Source organism: Podarcis tiliguerta (genome assembly GCF_965153285.1).
Source record: "Podarcis tiliguerta genome assembly, chromosome: 3".
NCBI lineage: Eukaryota > Metazoa > Chordata > Lepidosauria > Squamata > Lacertidae > Podarcis > Podarcis tiliguerta.
In genome coordinates this window covers 30,022,626-30,035,587 of record NC_139536.1, presented here as the reverse complement: position 1 = coordinate 30,035,587, position 12,962 = coordinate 30,022,626, and the positions used below count along the sequence as shown (strand labels likewise).

The 12,962-nt window shown below is 45.3% G+C and overlaps 1 protein-coding gene across 3 annotated transcripts in view; it reads left to right on the top strand.

The window, feature by feature from the left end:
* Positions 1 to 1,282: 1,282 nt before the first annotated feature.
* Positions 1,283 to 12,962, top strand: part of SUSD4 (sushi domain containing 4) — a 78,454-nt gene continuing 66,774 nt past the window's right edge. The window contains exons 1-2 of one of the 3 annotated variants that reach the window (XM_083434508.1): positions 1,283 to 1,917; positions 2,566 to 2,793. In XM_083434508.1, coding sequence (XP_083290634.1) covers positions 2,601 to 2,793 — 193 coding nt within the window. In that variant the 5' untranslated portion in view covers positions 1,283 to 1,917; positions 2,566 to 2,600. The remainder of the gene's footprint in view (positions 1,918 to 2,565; positions 2,794 to 12,962) is intronic. The other 2 variants (XM_083434509.1, XM_083434510.1) reach the window with 2 other exon arrangements.

The following is a 12,962-nucleotide window of genomic DNA, read 5'->3' as shown; positions in this document are numbered from 1 at the left end:
CAGGTTTTCCTTTATGTTTGGATACAACATTTTGAATCAAGATGGCAGGCTGAACCTTTCAAAATAGCACTGGTTTTTGTTTTGTTTTGTTTGTTTCTTAGAATCCCTGTGCAATGCCAGGTACAAGGCTGTTAACAGCTCATAATTCAGTGGTGAAACACATAGTTTACTTACAGCAGGTCACAGGTTCAATCCCTGCCATTTCCAGGTAGGGTCTAGAGAGATTCCTGCCTGGAACGTTCAGTCAGATAATTGAATTTTAATTTGACCGAGCTTTGAAGTTTTTGTTTTGTTTTGCTTCTTTTAACAAATTGCCCATGCAGGCCACATAACTGCAATGCTATTATCACTGCATGGCTAATCTCTTACAGTTACATGAGCAACATGCTTGATTTCCTTTGCTGTGGATGCCATGTTGATTTGTGAATGACATTTGCCTACTCGCTGAAACCACACATTTTAATTACAAACCTAAAATTGTAAAGCAATTAACAAACTTAATAAACATAGCTTGGAAACCAAGCACTTCAGAATGAATAGGGTATGATTAACATGCAATAAATCTTATTACTAAAGCTGCTCACAAGGCGTACTGGCCTGATGTCAATGTGTTCTCAGGAGCCAAAACACTATGGTCGAGCCAAATTTCCACAAACCCTCCTAGTGACAAATTAATCTGCCACCTGCCACATCTGGGAGATTCAGTCCCTAAATCAGCCCTTGTGTTAATTAACTATACAAGGCCCGTGGCTTGGCGAACACTTTTGGGGGTCAGAGGATGGGGCTTGTGGATTTGCAAATGGAGCTGGTTTCGTTTATGAAATTGCACTTTGTTTCCACGGAGCCAAACCAGCGTTTTTATTATGTTCAACAATATTTATTGGCGGTGGGGGTTTTCTTAGACGTAGCAGCCGACCACAGGCCAAAATCTCTAAACTCCCAACCGCGGGCGCGCGAGCCTAGACACAGTACGCCCTAAGCAAAGGTTGCAAACAGCGCCCCCAGCGGCCCCCTCCTGCAAATTGAAAATGGAGGCGAAATCGCATCCAGTTTACAATGTTAAAGCAAGTTTTTAAATGCCAACCGCCTCCTTCGGCTTCCTTCTCCACCTCTCCGGGTGTCAGTTTTAGAAAATGGCCGCCACTTCAAAAAAGAGAGCTGCCACACAGGAGTTAGCTGCATGCCCCTTTACTGTCGGTGGGGATCCATAAGGGATCGCGACCAACGTGCCCCTCGCCCAAGCACCCCCCTCGCGCTTCGGCTCCAAAGGCACGTTTCCCCTTCCTGAAGGGCGGGAGGGGAGCCCGGCAGCCCAGGCGCCTCCTTCTCCCAAATGCTCGCCGCTCTTGCAGCAGTCCCAGAGCAGGCTTGGTGACAGCCTCGGGGGCCACCGTAATACCGAGGATGGCTTCCACCGCTGCCGCCGCCGCCTCCTCCTCGCCCTCCTCCGCTCGTGCTCCTGGCGCCCGTCGTTCGTCACCGGGAAAACGCAGCGAGGGCCGCTCGCTCCGCGCGCCAGCCGGAGGGCCCCCCTCCCGGGAGCAGCAGCAGCAGCAGCAGCAGCAGCGTGGCAGGCGGCTCGTGCACTAAAGCAGGTGCACGCTCAGCCTCCTCATTGGTAGCAGCTGCGGCAGCCGGCGCCTCGCGGGTGTTTCTCTGCTCTTGCCTCCTTCTCCCTCGCTCCCCTCCTCCTCCTCCTCCTCCCCTGCAGACAGGTAGGATGAGCGCGAGCAGCGGCGCGCGCCGTGTGTCTCTCTCTCCGTCCTCCTCCTCCGCTAGCAACTGAGGGGAGTGCGGACTCGGAGGCGGCAGCAGCAGCGGCGGCGGCGGCGAAGGGTCGCGTGCCCTGCAGCGGTAGAGCTTGGCTAGGGGGGAAGGCAGCAAAGAGGCTCCCTCATGCAGGCGGGCAGCTCTCAGGTAAGAAAAGGGCGCACTGCGCCGCGGACGGGGAGGAGGAGGAGGCGGGAAAGCCGAGAGGGGCTGGTGGCCACCGAGGGAGGGTTGCGGCGGTGGGGGAAGGTGAGAGACCCGATGAGGTGAAAGAACTTCGCAGCTCTCCCTTTCCCTTTCGGCACCTGGCCAAAAACCGCGCGGGGGACTCCCAAAGTGACCGGGAGCTCCTGCGAAGGGGCGGGCGGGTCGGTCAGAGGAAGACCCCCAGCGGCGGGACTTTAGAAGGGAATGGAGCCGCGGCGCCGAGGAACGGCGTATTCGTCGCCGGCGAGGGACCTGGTTGAGGGGAGGAGGAAGAGGGGACGGGAGTTCCCGCCGCCGGAGCGGGGCTTTTTTCTGGGTTCGGCTAAGGTGACGTTGGTAGGAGGGGGTGGCCGCCCCCCGGCGCCAAGCCTGGGGAGGGCAGGCCGGTTCTTGCATGCAAAAGCACCACTGCCATCCTGCCGCCAGGGAGCGCGCGGGGGGCGACCCGGCGTGGGATAGGTTTTCCTTTTTTGCAGGGCCAGAAAGTGCCTGAGTGAGGGGCTTCTCCTCCGGGAGGGGGTGGGAAGGTGTGCGGAGGGAACTGTCCGTGTGCTGCTGAAGCAAAGCTGCCTGCTCCTGTCGTTGCAGACCGGTGCAATCCCGATGCCCTTTGCGGATGAAAGATGTATCATGGAATGAACCCGAGCAGCGGGGATCCGTTCCTAGAGAAGCGGCGGCGGCAGGAGCAGCCACCGCCGCCGCCACCCCCACCAGCTCCACCGCCCCCGCTGCTTCAGCGCTCGCAGTCCAGACTCTCCCTGGTGGTCCTGTGGTTCCAGCTGGCTCTGTGCTTTGGCCCCGCGCAGATCACAGGCGGTGAGTGAGCGGCGAACTCATGTGACAGGCAGAACCGGGAGGGAGGGAGCGAGCGAGGCTGGCAAGCTGCTGACGGGCAGGTTCCCCCTTCACGTAGGAGGAGACAGCCTCCGGCTATTGATCTCCTATGCACAAATGCTAAAAGGGGGGAAATTATCATCCCACGGTCTTGCTCGGCTGCTTCTCAAACCACCCGATTCAAAAAGGGGGGGAAACCCAGCCATCCCATCTTGAAGGCAAAGTGGCCAGCCCCCTCCCCGCATTGCAAATGCTCAGGGGAATGACCTCTTAAATGACTGCTTCCTAAACGTACTGAAAATGAGGATTGCTTGTAAAGAGCAGAAGAATCTGATTCTTCCTCTAAAGATGCTTCTGTCCCCCTAGATACATGGAAGGACCTTCTCCCACCCCGCTCAAACACAGAAGGTTCTTCTTCAGGAAAGCACATAGTCATCAATCTGTTCATGCTCTACTTCATGCTAAAGGGAGAACCACTGTGTTCTGCCTTCCAAGAAAAAGAGATATTAATCAGAGGAAGTCCAAGCACCCTTGCACTCCCAAATGTACACAAGGAAAGGCTGCACACAGATGCTCAGTGGGGAAAAGACTTCCTCTCCTCCCTGATAAAAAAAAATCCTCCTACAGTGATATGAGGCATCCACTCACATGGTTAGAAACCCCCCTGGGATACACCAGCCATATATAAACAATGATCTGAACAAATCAGTCCTTAAATATTGGGGAGTCTTGCACCCCCCTCTTCAGAGTAACAGGCTGAGGTAAAACAATAGCTATTGGCGATCAGCATTTGAAGGCTGATCCGATATAAGCAGAAACCCCACGCCCAGTGGCTAACCCCGAGACAAGACTGGCAGTGAGGGATTGTTGTAGCAGTAAGATTTCTTATGTAGCCAGAAAGGGCCAGTGAGATGAGGCAAAGATCTTAGTCCACCAACCCCAACTGGCTTTTCACTGTGACCCTACTATGAAACTATGAGCTGTCCAGAGTACTAGCTGAGCTAAATGCCGCTGTTAGAGCAAATTTGCATTTTTGCAAATCCCCTCCCCACCCCTGCTCTTCTAAAGAGAAATTTTGTCTTCTTTTCAACTTTTGGGGCCAGCACCAGAAGAAAGTCCTTGCAGTGCTTTCAGAAGAGTACTGTTCTATTTGGGGATAATACTGGAAACTTTCAAATCTTTGTTTATTCCATCAACTTTGAAAACTCTTTACTTAGGATTTAAGGTTTTGGTTATTATTTCCAAACCAGCACCTAGTTTGTTTGTTTCTCCCTAATATTCTATGATTGTGATGTGTTTGGAGCAAGACAAACTTATTACCACCAGTTCAAATAGGCTCTCCAGTTAATGCTGGACTGCAGCTTCAGCTGTCCCTGACTGTTGGCTATGCTGGCTGGGGCTGATGGGAGTTGGTGTCCAACAACATCTGGGGAGCCTACATCCTTGGTTTATGTAAAAGTGCTGTGTCCAGATGTGGCCATCAAATCCCTCACATTTACTGAAGGGAAGTCTGTATGTGAAATAACTGCTTGGATTTCTCATGTAGAGGTGGTTGAAAATGAGATGCCTTTCAAGGTTAGGTGCCAAGCTGGGAATCAAATAGTATGTAATGCCTCTTGGTTTTAACTGGAGTCTGAAGGTTTTTTGTGGCCGTGAAGACGGTCATCATCAGTATGCACTCAGCTTAAGTTTGTATCTGTGGTCAGATGTTTTGTGCTATGCTTCTGTGTATGTTTACTAGGTTGGAGCTGCTTAATAGAGGAGATCCCATGGGAATGATCCAGGCACAATTCAACATAGGATTTAAGCTCATTGAAACCAATGGGTTTATACACATTTAACTCTGCTAACTCTGTTTAACTCTCTCTGCCTGAGAGTTTGCAGGAAGCTGTATGGGTACTTTGGCAGGAGATCCAAGGACACAAACAAGCTGATGTTTAAAAAATAAATAAATGAGGGTGTCTCATATAGAAAATAAAAACTAGAGGGATATACTAATGTTTTGAAGTGCTGTGAAATGTGTCATAGTGTCACTCAGTTTTCTGTGGGCCAGCCAATGGCAGACAAACGAGGCAGCTCTTTCTGCAGATAAGGCTTTCCACAAAACCTGGCAGTGCAGGCTTGTGCACGCAATTCCCATATTTCCCCCATTTCTCAGATTTCAGTAGGTGGGGCTGCTACCTGACCTAGGCACTATGGCATGATGTTAAGTGCTGTGCCAGATGGCCAAGATTTGAAACAGCTTTGTAACCACTGATGTTTTTACATATTTTCATCCCACTGTGGGCATTGCTTAATTACAAGAAAGCATCATTACTGCTGCCAGATTGCATTGTTTCTTTTGGTTTTGTTGAGGCTGCAGTCTTACCCAGGGCATCTCTCCTGTGCCTGCAATATTCAAACCAGAAAAGGGAAATGGAGTTCATTTTTTAAAAAAACTTACCCCTAGGTTGTAATGCCTGCCCTTGCAGGTGAACCATGGCAGCTATCCTTCTGGCCTTTGTCAGGATTCATGCCCTGAGAATGAGTGTACTTCCCTGCTAATTTTAATCTAATTCTGCCACCAAATGAAATAGTTATAAATACTTCCTTTTAAAAAAGAACACACAAGGTTGATGTTACCCACAATAAAAGTCCCTGGATCTATATGTTTGTAAATTGGCAGGCTTTATCCACTCTGGAGGGGCTAGTGTGCAATTTCATCAAGTTATTTCAGAAGGAATAAAAGTTAAAAATCTTTTTTTTTTTATTCCAATGGTGAATATGTAACAAACAGAGATAAATGTAGTAAATTTGGGTTGTCCCTGAGCAGAATCAGGCAGCCTGCAAAGCTTGAGGTTGGTTGTTTTCTCAAGTGCCAAATTGGGATCTGAACTGAATCTTGTGGTCATTGCACCCCCCCAACATCTGTACTAATATAAGTGTTCTCTAGGTCTAATGGTATTAAAGTGTAGGTCTAATGGTATTAAAGTGTACATAATAAAGCTAAATGTGAAGAACTGAGCTTTTATAGAAATAAGCCTAGTTCAATTCAGTTTTATTGCTGTCAGCCACAGGCCACCATAGAATAGATGGAGAAAAGTACATAATTAACTCAATACGGAGTCAATACAATGCAAACCTTACAAACAATTGCAGCAGACATTTAACTGCAAGACACCGATTATATATATATATATATATATATGCTTTCGTAGATTTTCACGGGTACAGGAATGCAGGTTTTGGTGTCCTCGGGTGTCTTCCCGTGTAAAAGTTGGGGTGTCTAGGCGACGTTTCGACGAGGTCTCACTCGTCATCTTCAGGCTGGTGCTTTCGGCTTCTTGTTACTGGAACAGAGCAGGATCTCAGTGTTTGAGTTCCTATAAATACTGTTGAGGAGGTGTGGTGTATAGCCTCCAATGTTCTGGGCAGAGAGGAGGTTCCCAGGCTAGTGTGCCTTTTCTTCTTTTGTTCCTTAATTACTTGAGGGATATCTTGAGTGATTTCTTGAGTGATTTCCTGAATCCCACTTAGGTGGGTCATTAGGTGTGGATTAGTTGCTAAAGCCTTCGTGTCTTGAACTCTTGAACTTTGTGAAGAGTTTTTCTGAGAAGATGGCTGTACTGCACTTGGTTGTGCTCTGGCTTGGCTTCGTGTATAGGGGCGAGCTGTGGTTTTGTGGCCTGTGCCAGCCAGATCTGTGTAGGGATTGCAGGGGGGTGCAGCATCCGGAGGTGCCACCCTGGTTTGGCTACTGGATGGTGTCTGTAATTTATCTGTGGAGAGGGTCTGGGTTTGGGTCTGGTGTGGTTGATTGGTGATGGCGTTCTGTGTGCCTCTGGATCTGGTGTCAGATTTTGTGGGGAGGGCTAATTTCCAGATGTCTGGCAAGCGGGATGTGTCGTCACGCTTGTTCATGTTGTGAGGGTGTTTTTCTATCTCGATGGCTTCCATGATTATTCTCTTGTGGTGATGTTCCATGTTAAAGAGCAATTTGGAATCTGCAAAATTAATTTCGTGTCCTGTTTCTTTCATGTGTTGGAAAAGAGAGGAAGTTTTTTCTTCTTTTTTGACGGCATTCTTGTGTTCTGCGATACGTGCATTTATTCGTCTGTTTGTTTGTCCAATGTACGTGGCTGGGCAGACTTTGCAGGGTATTTCATAGACCCCTTGGTTTTCCAACTGAATTTTATCCTTGGGGTTTCTGAGGATATTGGCTATTTTTTGGTTGGTGCAAAAGGCTGTTTTGATATTGTGTTTATGGAGGATTTTGCTAATTTTATCTGTAGTGCCCTTGATATAAGGAAGGAGGGCTATGCCATTGTTTTCTTCTGTGTCTTGGTTTTTGTGTCTTGGTTTTTGTTTCCAAAAAGAAACACCCCCCCAAAAACCAAGACACAGAAGAAAACAATGGCATAGCCCTCCTTCCTTATATCAAGGGCACTACAGATAAAATTAGCAAAATCCTCCATAAACACAATATCAAAACAGCCTTTTGCACCAACCAAAAAATAGCCAATATCCTCAGAAACCCCAAGGATAAAATTCAGTTGGAAAACCAAGGGGTCTATGAAATACCCTGCAAAGTCTGCCCAGCCACGTACATTGGACAAACAAACAGACGAATAAATGCACGTATCGCAGAACACAAGAATGCCGTCAAAAAAGAAGAAAAAACTTCCTCTCTTTTCCAACACATGAAAGAAACAGGACACGAAATTAATTTTGCAGATTCCAAATTGCTCTTTAACATGGAACATCACCACAAGAGAATAATCATGGAAGCCATCGAGATAGAAAAACACCCTCACAACATGAACAAGCGTGACGACACATCCCGCTTGCCAGACATCTGGAAATTAGCCCTCCCCACAAAATCTGACACCAGATCCAGAGGCACACAGAACGCCATCACCAATCAACCACACCAGACCCAAACCCAGACCCTCTCCACAGATAAATTACAGACACCATCCAGTAGCCAAACCAGGGTGGCACCTCCGGATGCTGCACCCCCCTGCAATCCCTACACAGATCTGGCTGGCACAGGCCACAAAACCACAGCTCGCCCCTATACACGAAGCCAAGCCAGAGCACAACCAAGTGCAGTACAGCCATCTTCTCAGAAAAACTCTTCACAAAGTTCAAGAGTTCAAGACACGAAGGCTTTAGCAACTAATCCACACCTAATGACCCACCTAAGTGGGATTCAGGAAATCACTCAAGAAATCACTCAAGATATCCCTCAAGTAATTAAGGAACAAAAGAAGAAAAGGCACACTAGCCTGGGAACCTCCTCTCTGCCCAGAACATTGGAGGCTATACACCACACCTCCTCAACAGTATTTATAGGAACTCAAACACTGAGATCCTGCTCTGTTCCAGTAACAAGAAGCCGAAAGCACCAGCCTGAAGATGACGAGTGAGACCTCGTCGAAACGTCGCCTAGACACCCCAACTTTTACACGGGAAGACACCCGAGGACACCAAAACCTGCATATATATATATGTATATATATATTCTGCCAAAGAGCAAAATAAAATATCAATAAAACAAATACAATCTGCACAAGTTATTATTCCTGCAGAGAATAGAAACAGATTCATTTTTTAAAATGAAAGAATTGTGTTGAAAGCTGACCTCTCTCTCTACTCTAAAATGCTGAGAATAAAGTAAGCAATGGCAAACTGTTCCATGTAATAATGAAGTGCCTGGCTGTTTTAATGTTTCGTTCTGTAATGGATTCAATTAATGGTTGCCTGAGGACAGAATTTAACTTCTAAACTCCTTTTATTTTATATCTTCCTGCTCTGAAGGCTCTGTTGACAGCAAGGCTCTGCTGTTTTACCCCAAATCAATATAAGATGCAAACGTTTTCTTTTTCTTGTCAGTAACTCTGTAAAGAATAATTCCGCTTCCATATTATTTTTGCTCCCAAAAACACAAACCTGAAAAGGATGCAGAATAAAATTATTTCCATAAGTAAATCTAAATGAAAAGCACCTAGGAAAGTTATACAGTACATTCTTTCCAGATCTTTATGTTCAGCCAGTGATACACTATTAAGGGTAATACATGATATTTGCCTTGCTCCAGCAATAAACGAGGCAGTTGGTGTGTCTGTGCCTTGCTTGTGGAACTCTTTGTCCTTTAATATTAAGCATCAGTACTTTGTTTCAAACACCTGCTTAAGACTCTTCTGTTTACACAGACCTTTTCTGATTCATTGCTCAGCGATCAGCTATTGTGTATCCCTGTCTAGATGTTGACTAAGCATTTTTATCCTATTTTATGGATGTGTTATGTTCACCGCTGATATACTTTGTTTATTGTGCAGTATATAAGCCTACATACCAGACCAGATTCAAAGTGCTTACCCTTGTGTTTAAAGCTCTGAATAACCAGGTTCCTAAGTATCTGAGAGAATGCCTTCAACCACACAGACCTGCCTGCGCCTTGAGATCTTTGAGAAGTACATAGCATAGTAGGGACTCAGGGAAGGGCCTTTTTGAAGGCGACTCTGTGTTTTGTAATTCACTCTCTGCAGACATGTTCCTGGCCTCTTCATTACACTGTTGTAGAAAACGAGTCAAGATATACCTCTTTCAGTAGTTTCCTTTTTGAGGAGGGGTGGGGTGAAAAAATTATGGATTCAATATAATGCTACTGTCTTTCTTCCCTGTGTTGGGACTTAATATAATTGTTTTTATTATATTTCATTGTAGGGTATTGTCTATTTTTCTTGATGTAAACCAGGGTCTACTGGTGAAGGGTGTAATACAAAACCCTTAAATACATTGGCGGGGGGGGGGGGGATTAAGAAAGTGATATAACTTGTTACCTATTTCTGATAGGAAAACGATTAAGGGAATTTTAATTTGTGTTTGTGGTGAGTAACACATTTTGTTCGGTGCAACTGTTAATGTATTTTGTTCTGTCTATGAAACACTGGAGTGATGGAACTTGCCAACTGACGTGGAAAAGTTTAAAGCTGAAGAAACTACACAGACCATTTCTTCTAATAATCCTGCCAATCTGAAATTATCTGCTATCTTACTTTTCAATGTGTTTAGAGAGCCTGTTGCCTAATTTGTCCATAAATGATTCACAGCTACTCCTACACTCATAATAAAACAGCACATTTTATTGGGGAAGTTTGATGGTGGTGGATATGTTAATAAGTTACATATAAACTTGGACTTCTAAAAGAAAAGTATAGAGCTTATAAAACTCTGGATTTTCATGTTTCAGTTCCTTATTGGACTTTGCCACCTTTGCTCAGTTAAGAACATTGCAAAACTTAGTAGCAACAGCTTCTTCAGGCATAATGTAGTCCAAGTTAAGCACTTTAAGAGCATTTTCTCCCTGTCATGCCTCCACTGGAGGAATCCTTTTCAGAGGATGACCTAGAGTAGGCATAGGCAAACTCGGCCCTCCAGATGTTTTGGGACTACAGGTCCCATCATCCCTAGCTAGCAGGACCAGTGGTCAGGGATGATGGGAGTTGTAGTCCAAAAACATCTGGAAGGCTGAGTTTGCCTATGCCTGACCTAGAGCTTCCGAAAGCAAACATCACAATGCAGCATCTCTCATCAAAGGACTGTGAGGCAGAGCAGAAGGATTCAGGGCCTTCGGGGTCACAGTAACCTAACCACCTCAAGACACAGAATATGAGGTGGAAACAGAGTGGCCACAAAGTCCTAAGGAGCACAGGCACCTAAAGGTGCAGGCTCCACCAGTCAGAAAGCTTGCCAGAGGAAGAAGGACCCCTTGGGACTTATGAGTTAGCTATTCCTTAGAATTAAACCAAATTTGCAAGCAACATGGATGTCTTGCAGCTGCATTCTGGGTGTGGCACTGAAGGCTCGTGTTTAGAAGTCTTTCATTTGAGGCACAGATTGCTGGAACAGCAACTTTATACCAGATCCTTGACCACTGGTGGAGGAAGAGGAGTGTGGCCCCCGGCAGCGCGATCCCGGTGGGGTGCCATCGCTGCTGCTCCCCCGCCCACGCTGGGCACCTTGCCCCTGCAGGCAGCGTGCCACACCCCCAGGATGCACTCCAGCCCCGCCCCTGCCTGCTCCCCCCACCCCCCGGTGCTGGAGCATGAAGCTCCGCCACTGTCCTTGACTTGCATCCCTGTTTGCTTGGGCCCCTATTTTTGGACCTCCCCCTGTTTCTAGACCTTTTCAGTACCTGCTGAAAACCCATTTATATTCTGAGACCTTTGCCTAGCAAGCAATACCACTGACCTATTATTATTATTATTATTATTTTATTAACTGGCTTTATTTTTCTGTACACTGTCTTGTTGCTGCAGTGAAAGGTGATATAGAAATATCTTTAACTTTAGTTAATAATAAAATGGGTCTTAGGAAACTGTTTTCTAATACCTTGTCAAAAGGCTCAGTTCATGCTGTTCATGGTCCCATTGATTTTTCATTGATACACCTATACATGCTGCAGTTATCCTAATAGGCTTAATGGGAGAGGGTTGCATATTTGAATTCACATCAGCATTTATTACAAATAGGTTCATATTCATTTTTAAAATGAATGTACCCTTCAAAGAGTGCATGAATGGATGCATTTAATTTGTAGGTATGCAGATAATTTGTAATGTTTCTGAAGCTGGTTGGTTCATATTGCTAACTTGTGCAATAAGCTCTGCGGCACCTTGCGAATAGATTCCATATGTTTCCACTGGGTTGTTGTAGTGGAGGACAAAACAGTTTTGCTTTCATGAGGTATTATGGGACAAAGAGCAGCCTTGTACTTTTAAAGACTTATCTGACTGGCAACACATATATTGTGCATCAAAGTCCATTAACAGTGTGACTGGTGTTTTTGACATGCAGTTAGGAAGCAGCCTCCCAAAACCCATGTCATATTGTCTTATTTTATATGGGGTGACTTGGCACATTACATGGATATTTCCCCCCCAGAAATAGGCATGTATATAAACCTTCCCCACCTAAGCACAGCAAAGACATGCAGGTTTGCTCCTGTGACTTAAATGTATAATTAGGAAAACCGATTTAAGCTTGCAAACCAGAGAGAAAATTCAGACATATTAATGTTAGGTTTTTGCTACCACCTGCAAACTCCAACAACTAACTGAATCAAGTTCTGCTCTCTGGAGTTCTGTATGAATACTACATAATTGAACCAATAGATTAATTTTCTTTATGGGAAATGGTTTATATGAAATGGGTTGCACTTGTACAGGACTAGTTGTGTGAGATAGCTCTTCAAAGTGCACCCCAGCCTCAAACAGGGTTGTTTCTAAGGTAGGAGTGGACCCATTGAAAGTAATGTACATAGGCTAGTCATATCCATTAATTTCAATGTCTACTTTGAGTAGACTGCTCTTTTCTTTTTTTTTCTTTTTTTGCAATCTTCAGTAAGCCTCTATTTCTTAAAAATGTTTTATTAATTGTACTTATAGCCTCTCTACACCAAATGGTCCCAAGGTGGATTGCAAAAATTCTCACAAGCAAGTGAATTTTAAATAATAATAATAATAATAATAATAATATCACAAAAGTAACCAATAGCAAAGTTAACAACACAGCGGCAATGCACAGCAATGCAGTCCTGTGTTTATGGAGCTTTGCCAAGTTAACCTGTGCTATGTATGGAAAGCTGAGAAATGAAATTGACAAGATGTTCTTGTGCTTGTGGGAGACATGTCCTGCATAGCAGAAGGGGGTGTGGAGTTTCAATAATAATAATAATAATAATAATAATAATTTAATAAAGAAACCAGAAGGCCTGGAATAACTCTGGAGTTGCTGCAAAGGAGATAATTTTGCTGACGCTTGCTATTTTAGTTTAATGAGTCTCGTGGCAAATGTTTGTGCACTCAAGCTAATTTATATTTTAAAGCCATTAAAAAGGTATACCAAATAATGGGAGATGGAAAGGTGGGGTGGGGTGGTGAAGAGAGATTGTGCTACTTCTCATGGGCACTGTCCAAGGTACCCAATTAACTTACGGAAAAATTGCATTCCACTTAAAATTTAACAATTGCAGTGAGTGGGTTTCTGCCACCAGACTATTGTGGTTTGGGTGCTGGCATCATGCGACTTTCCTGCAACAAAAGTGCCAGTTTAAGGAAAAAGCACCTGCATCTCCTGCAGCAAGTGCACTGGCTTCAGAAGAGAGA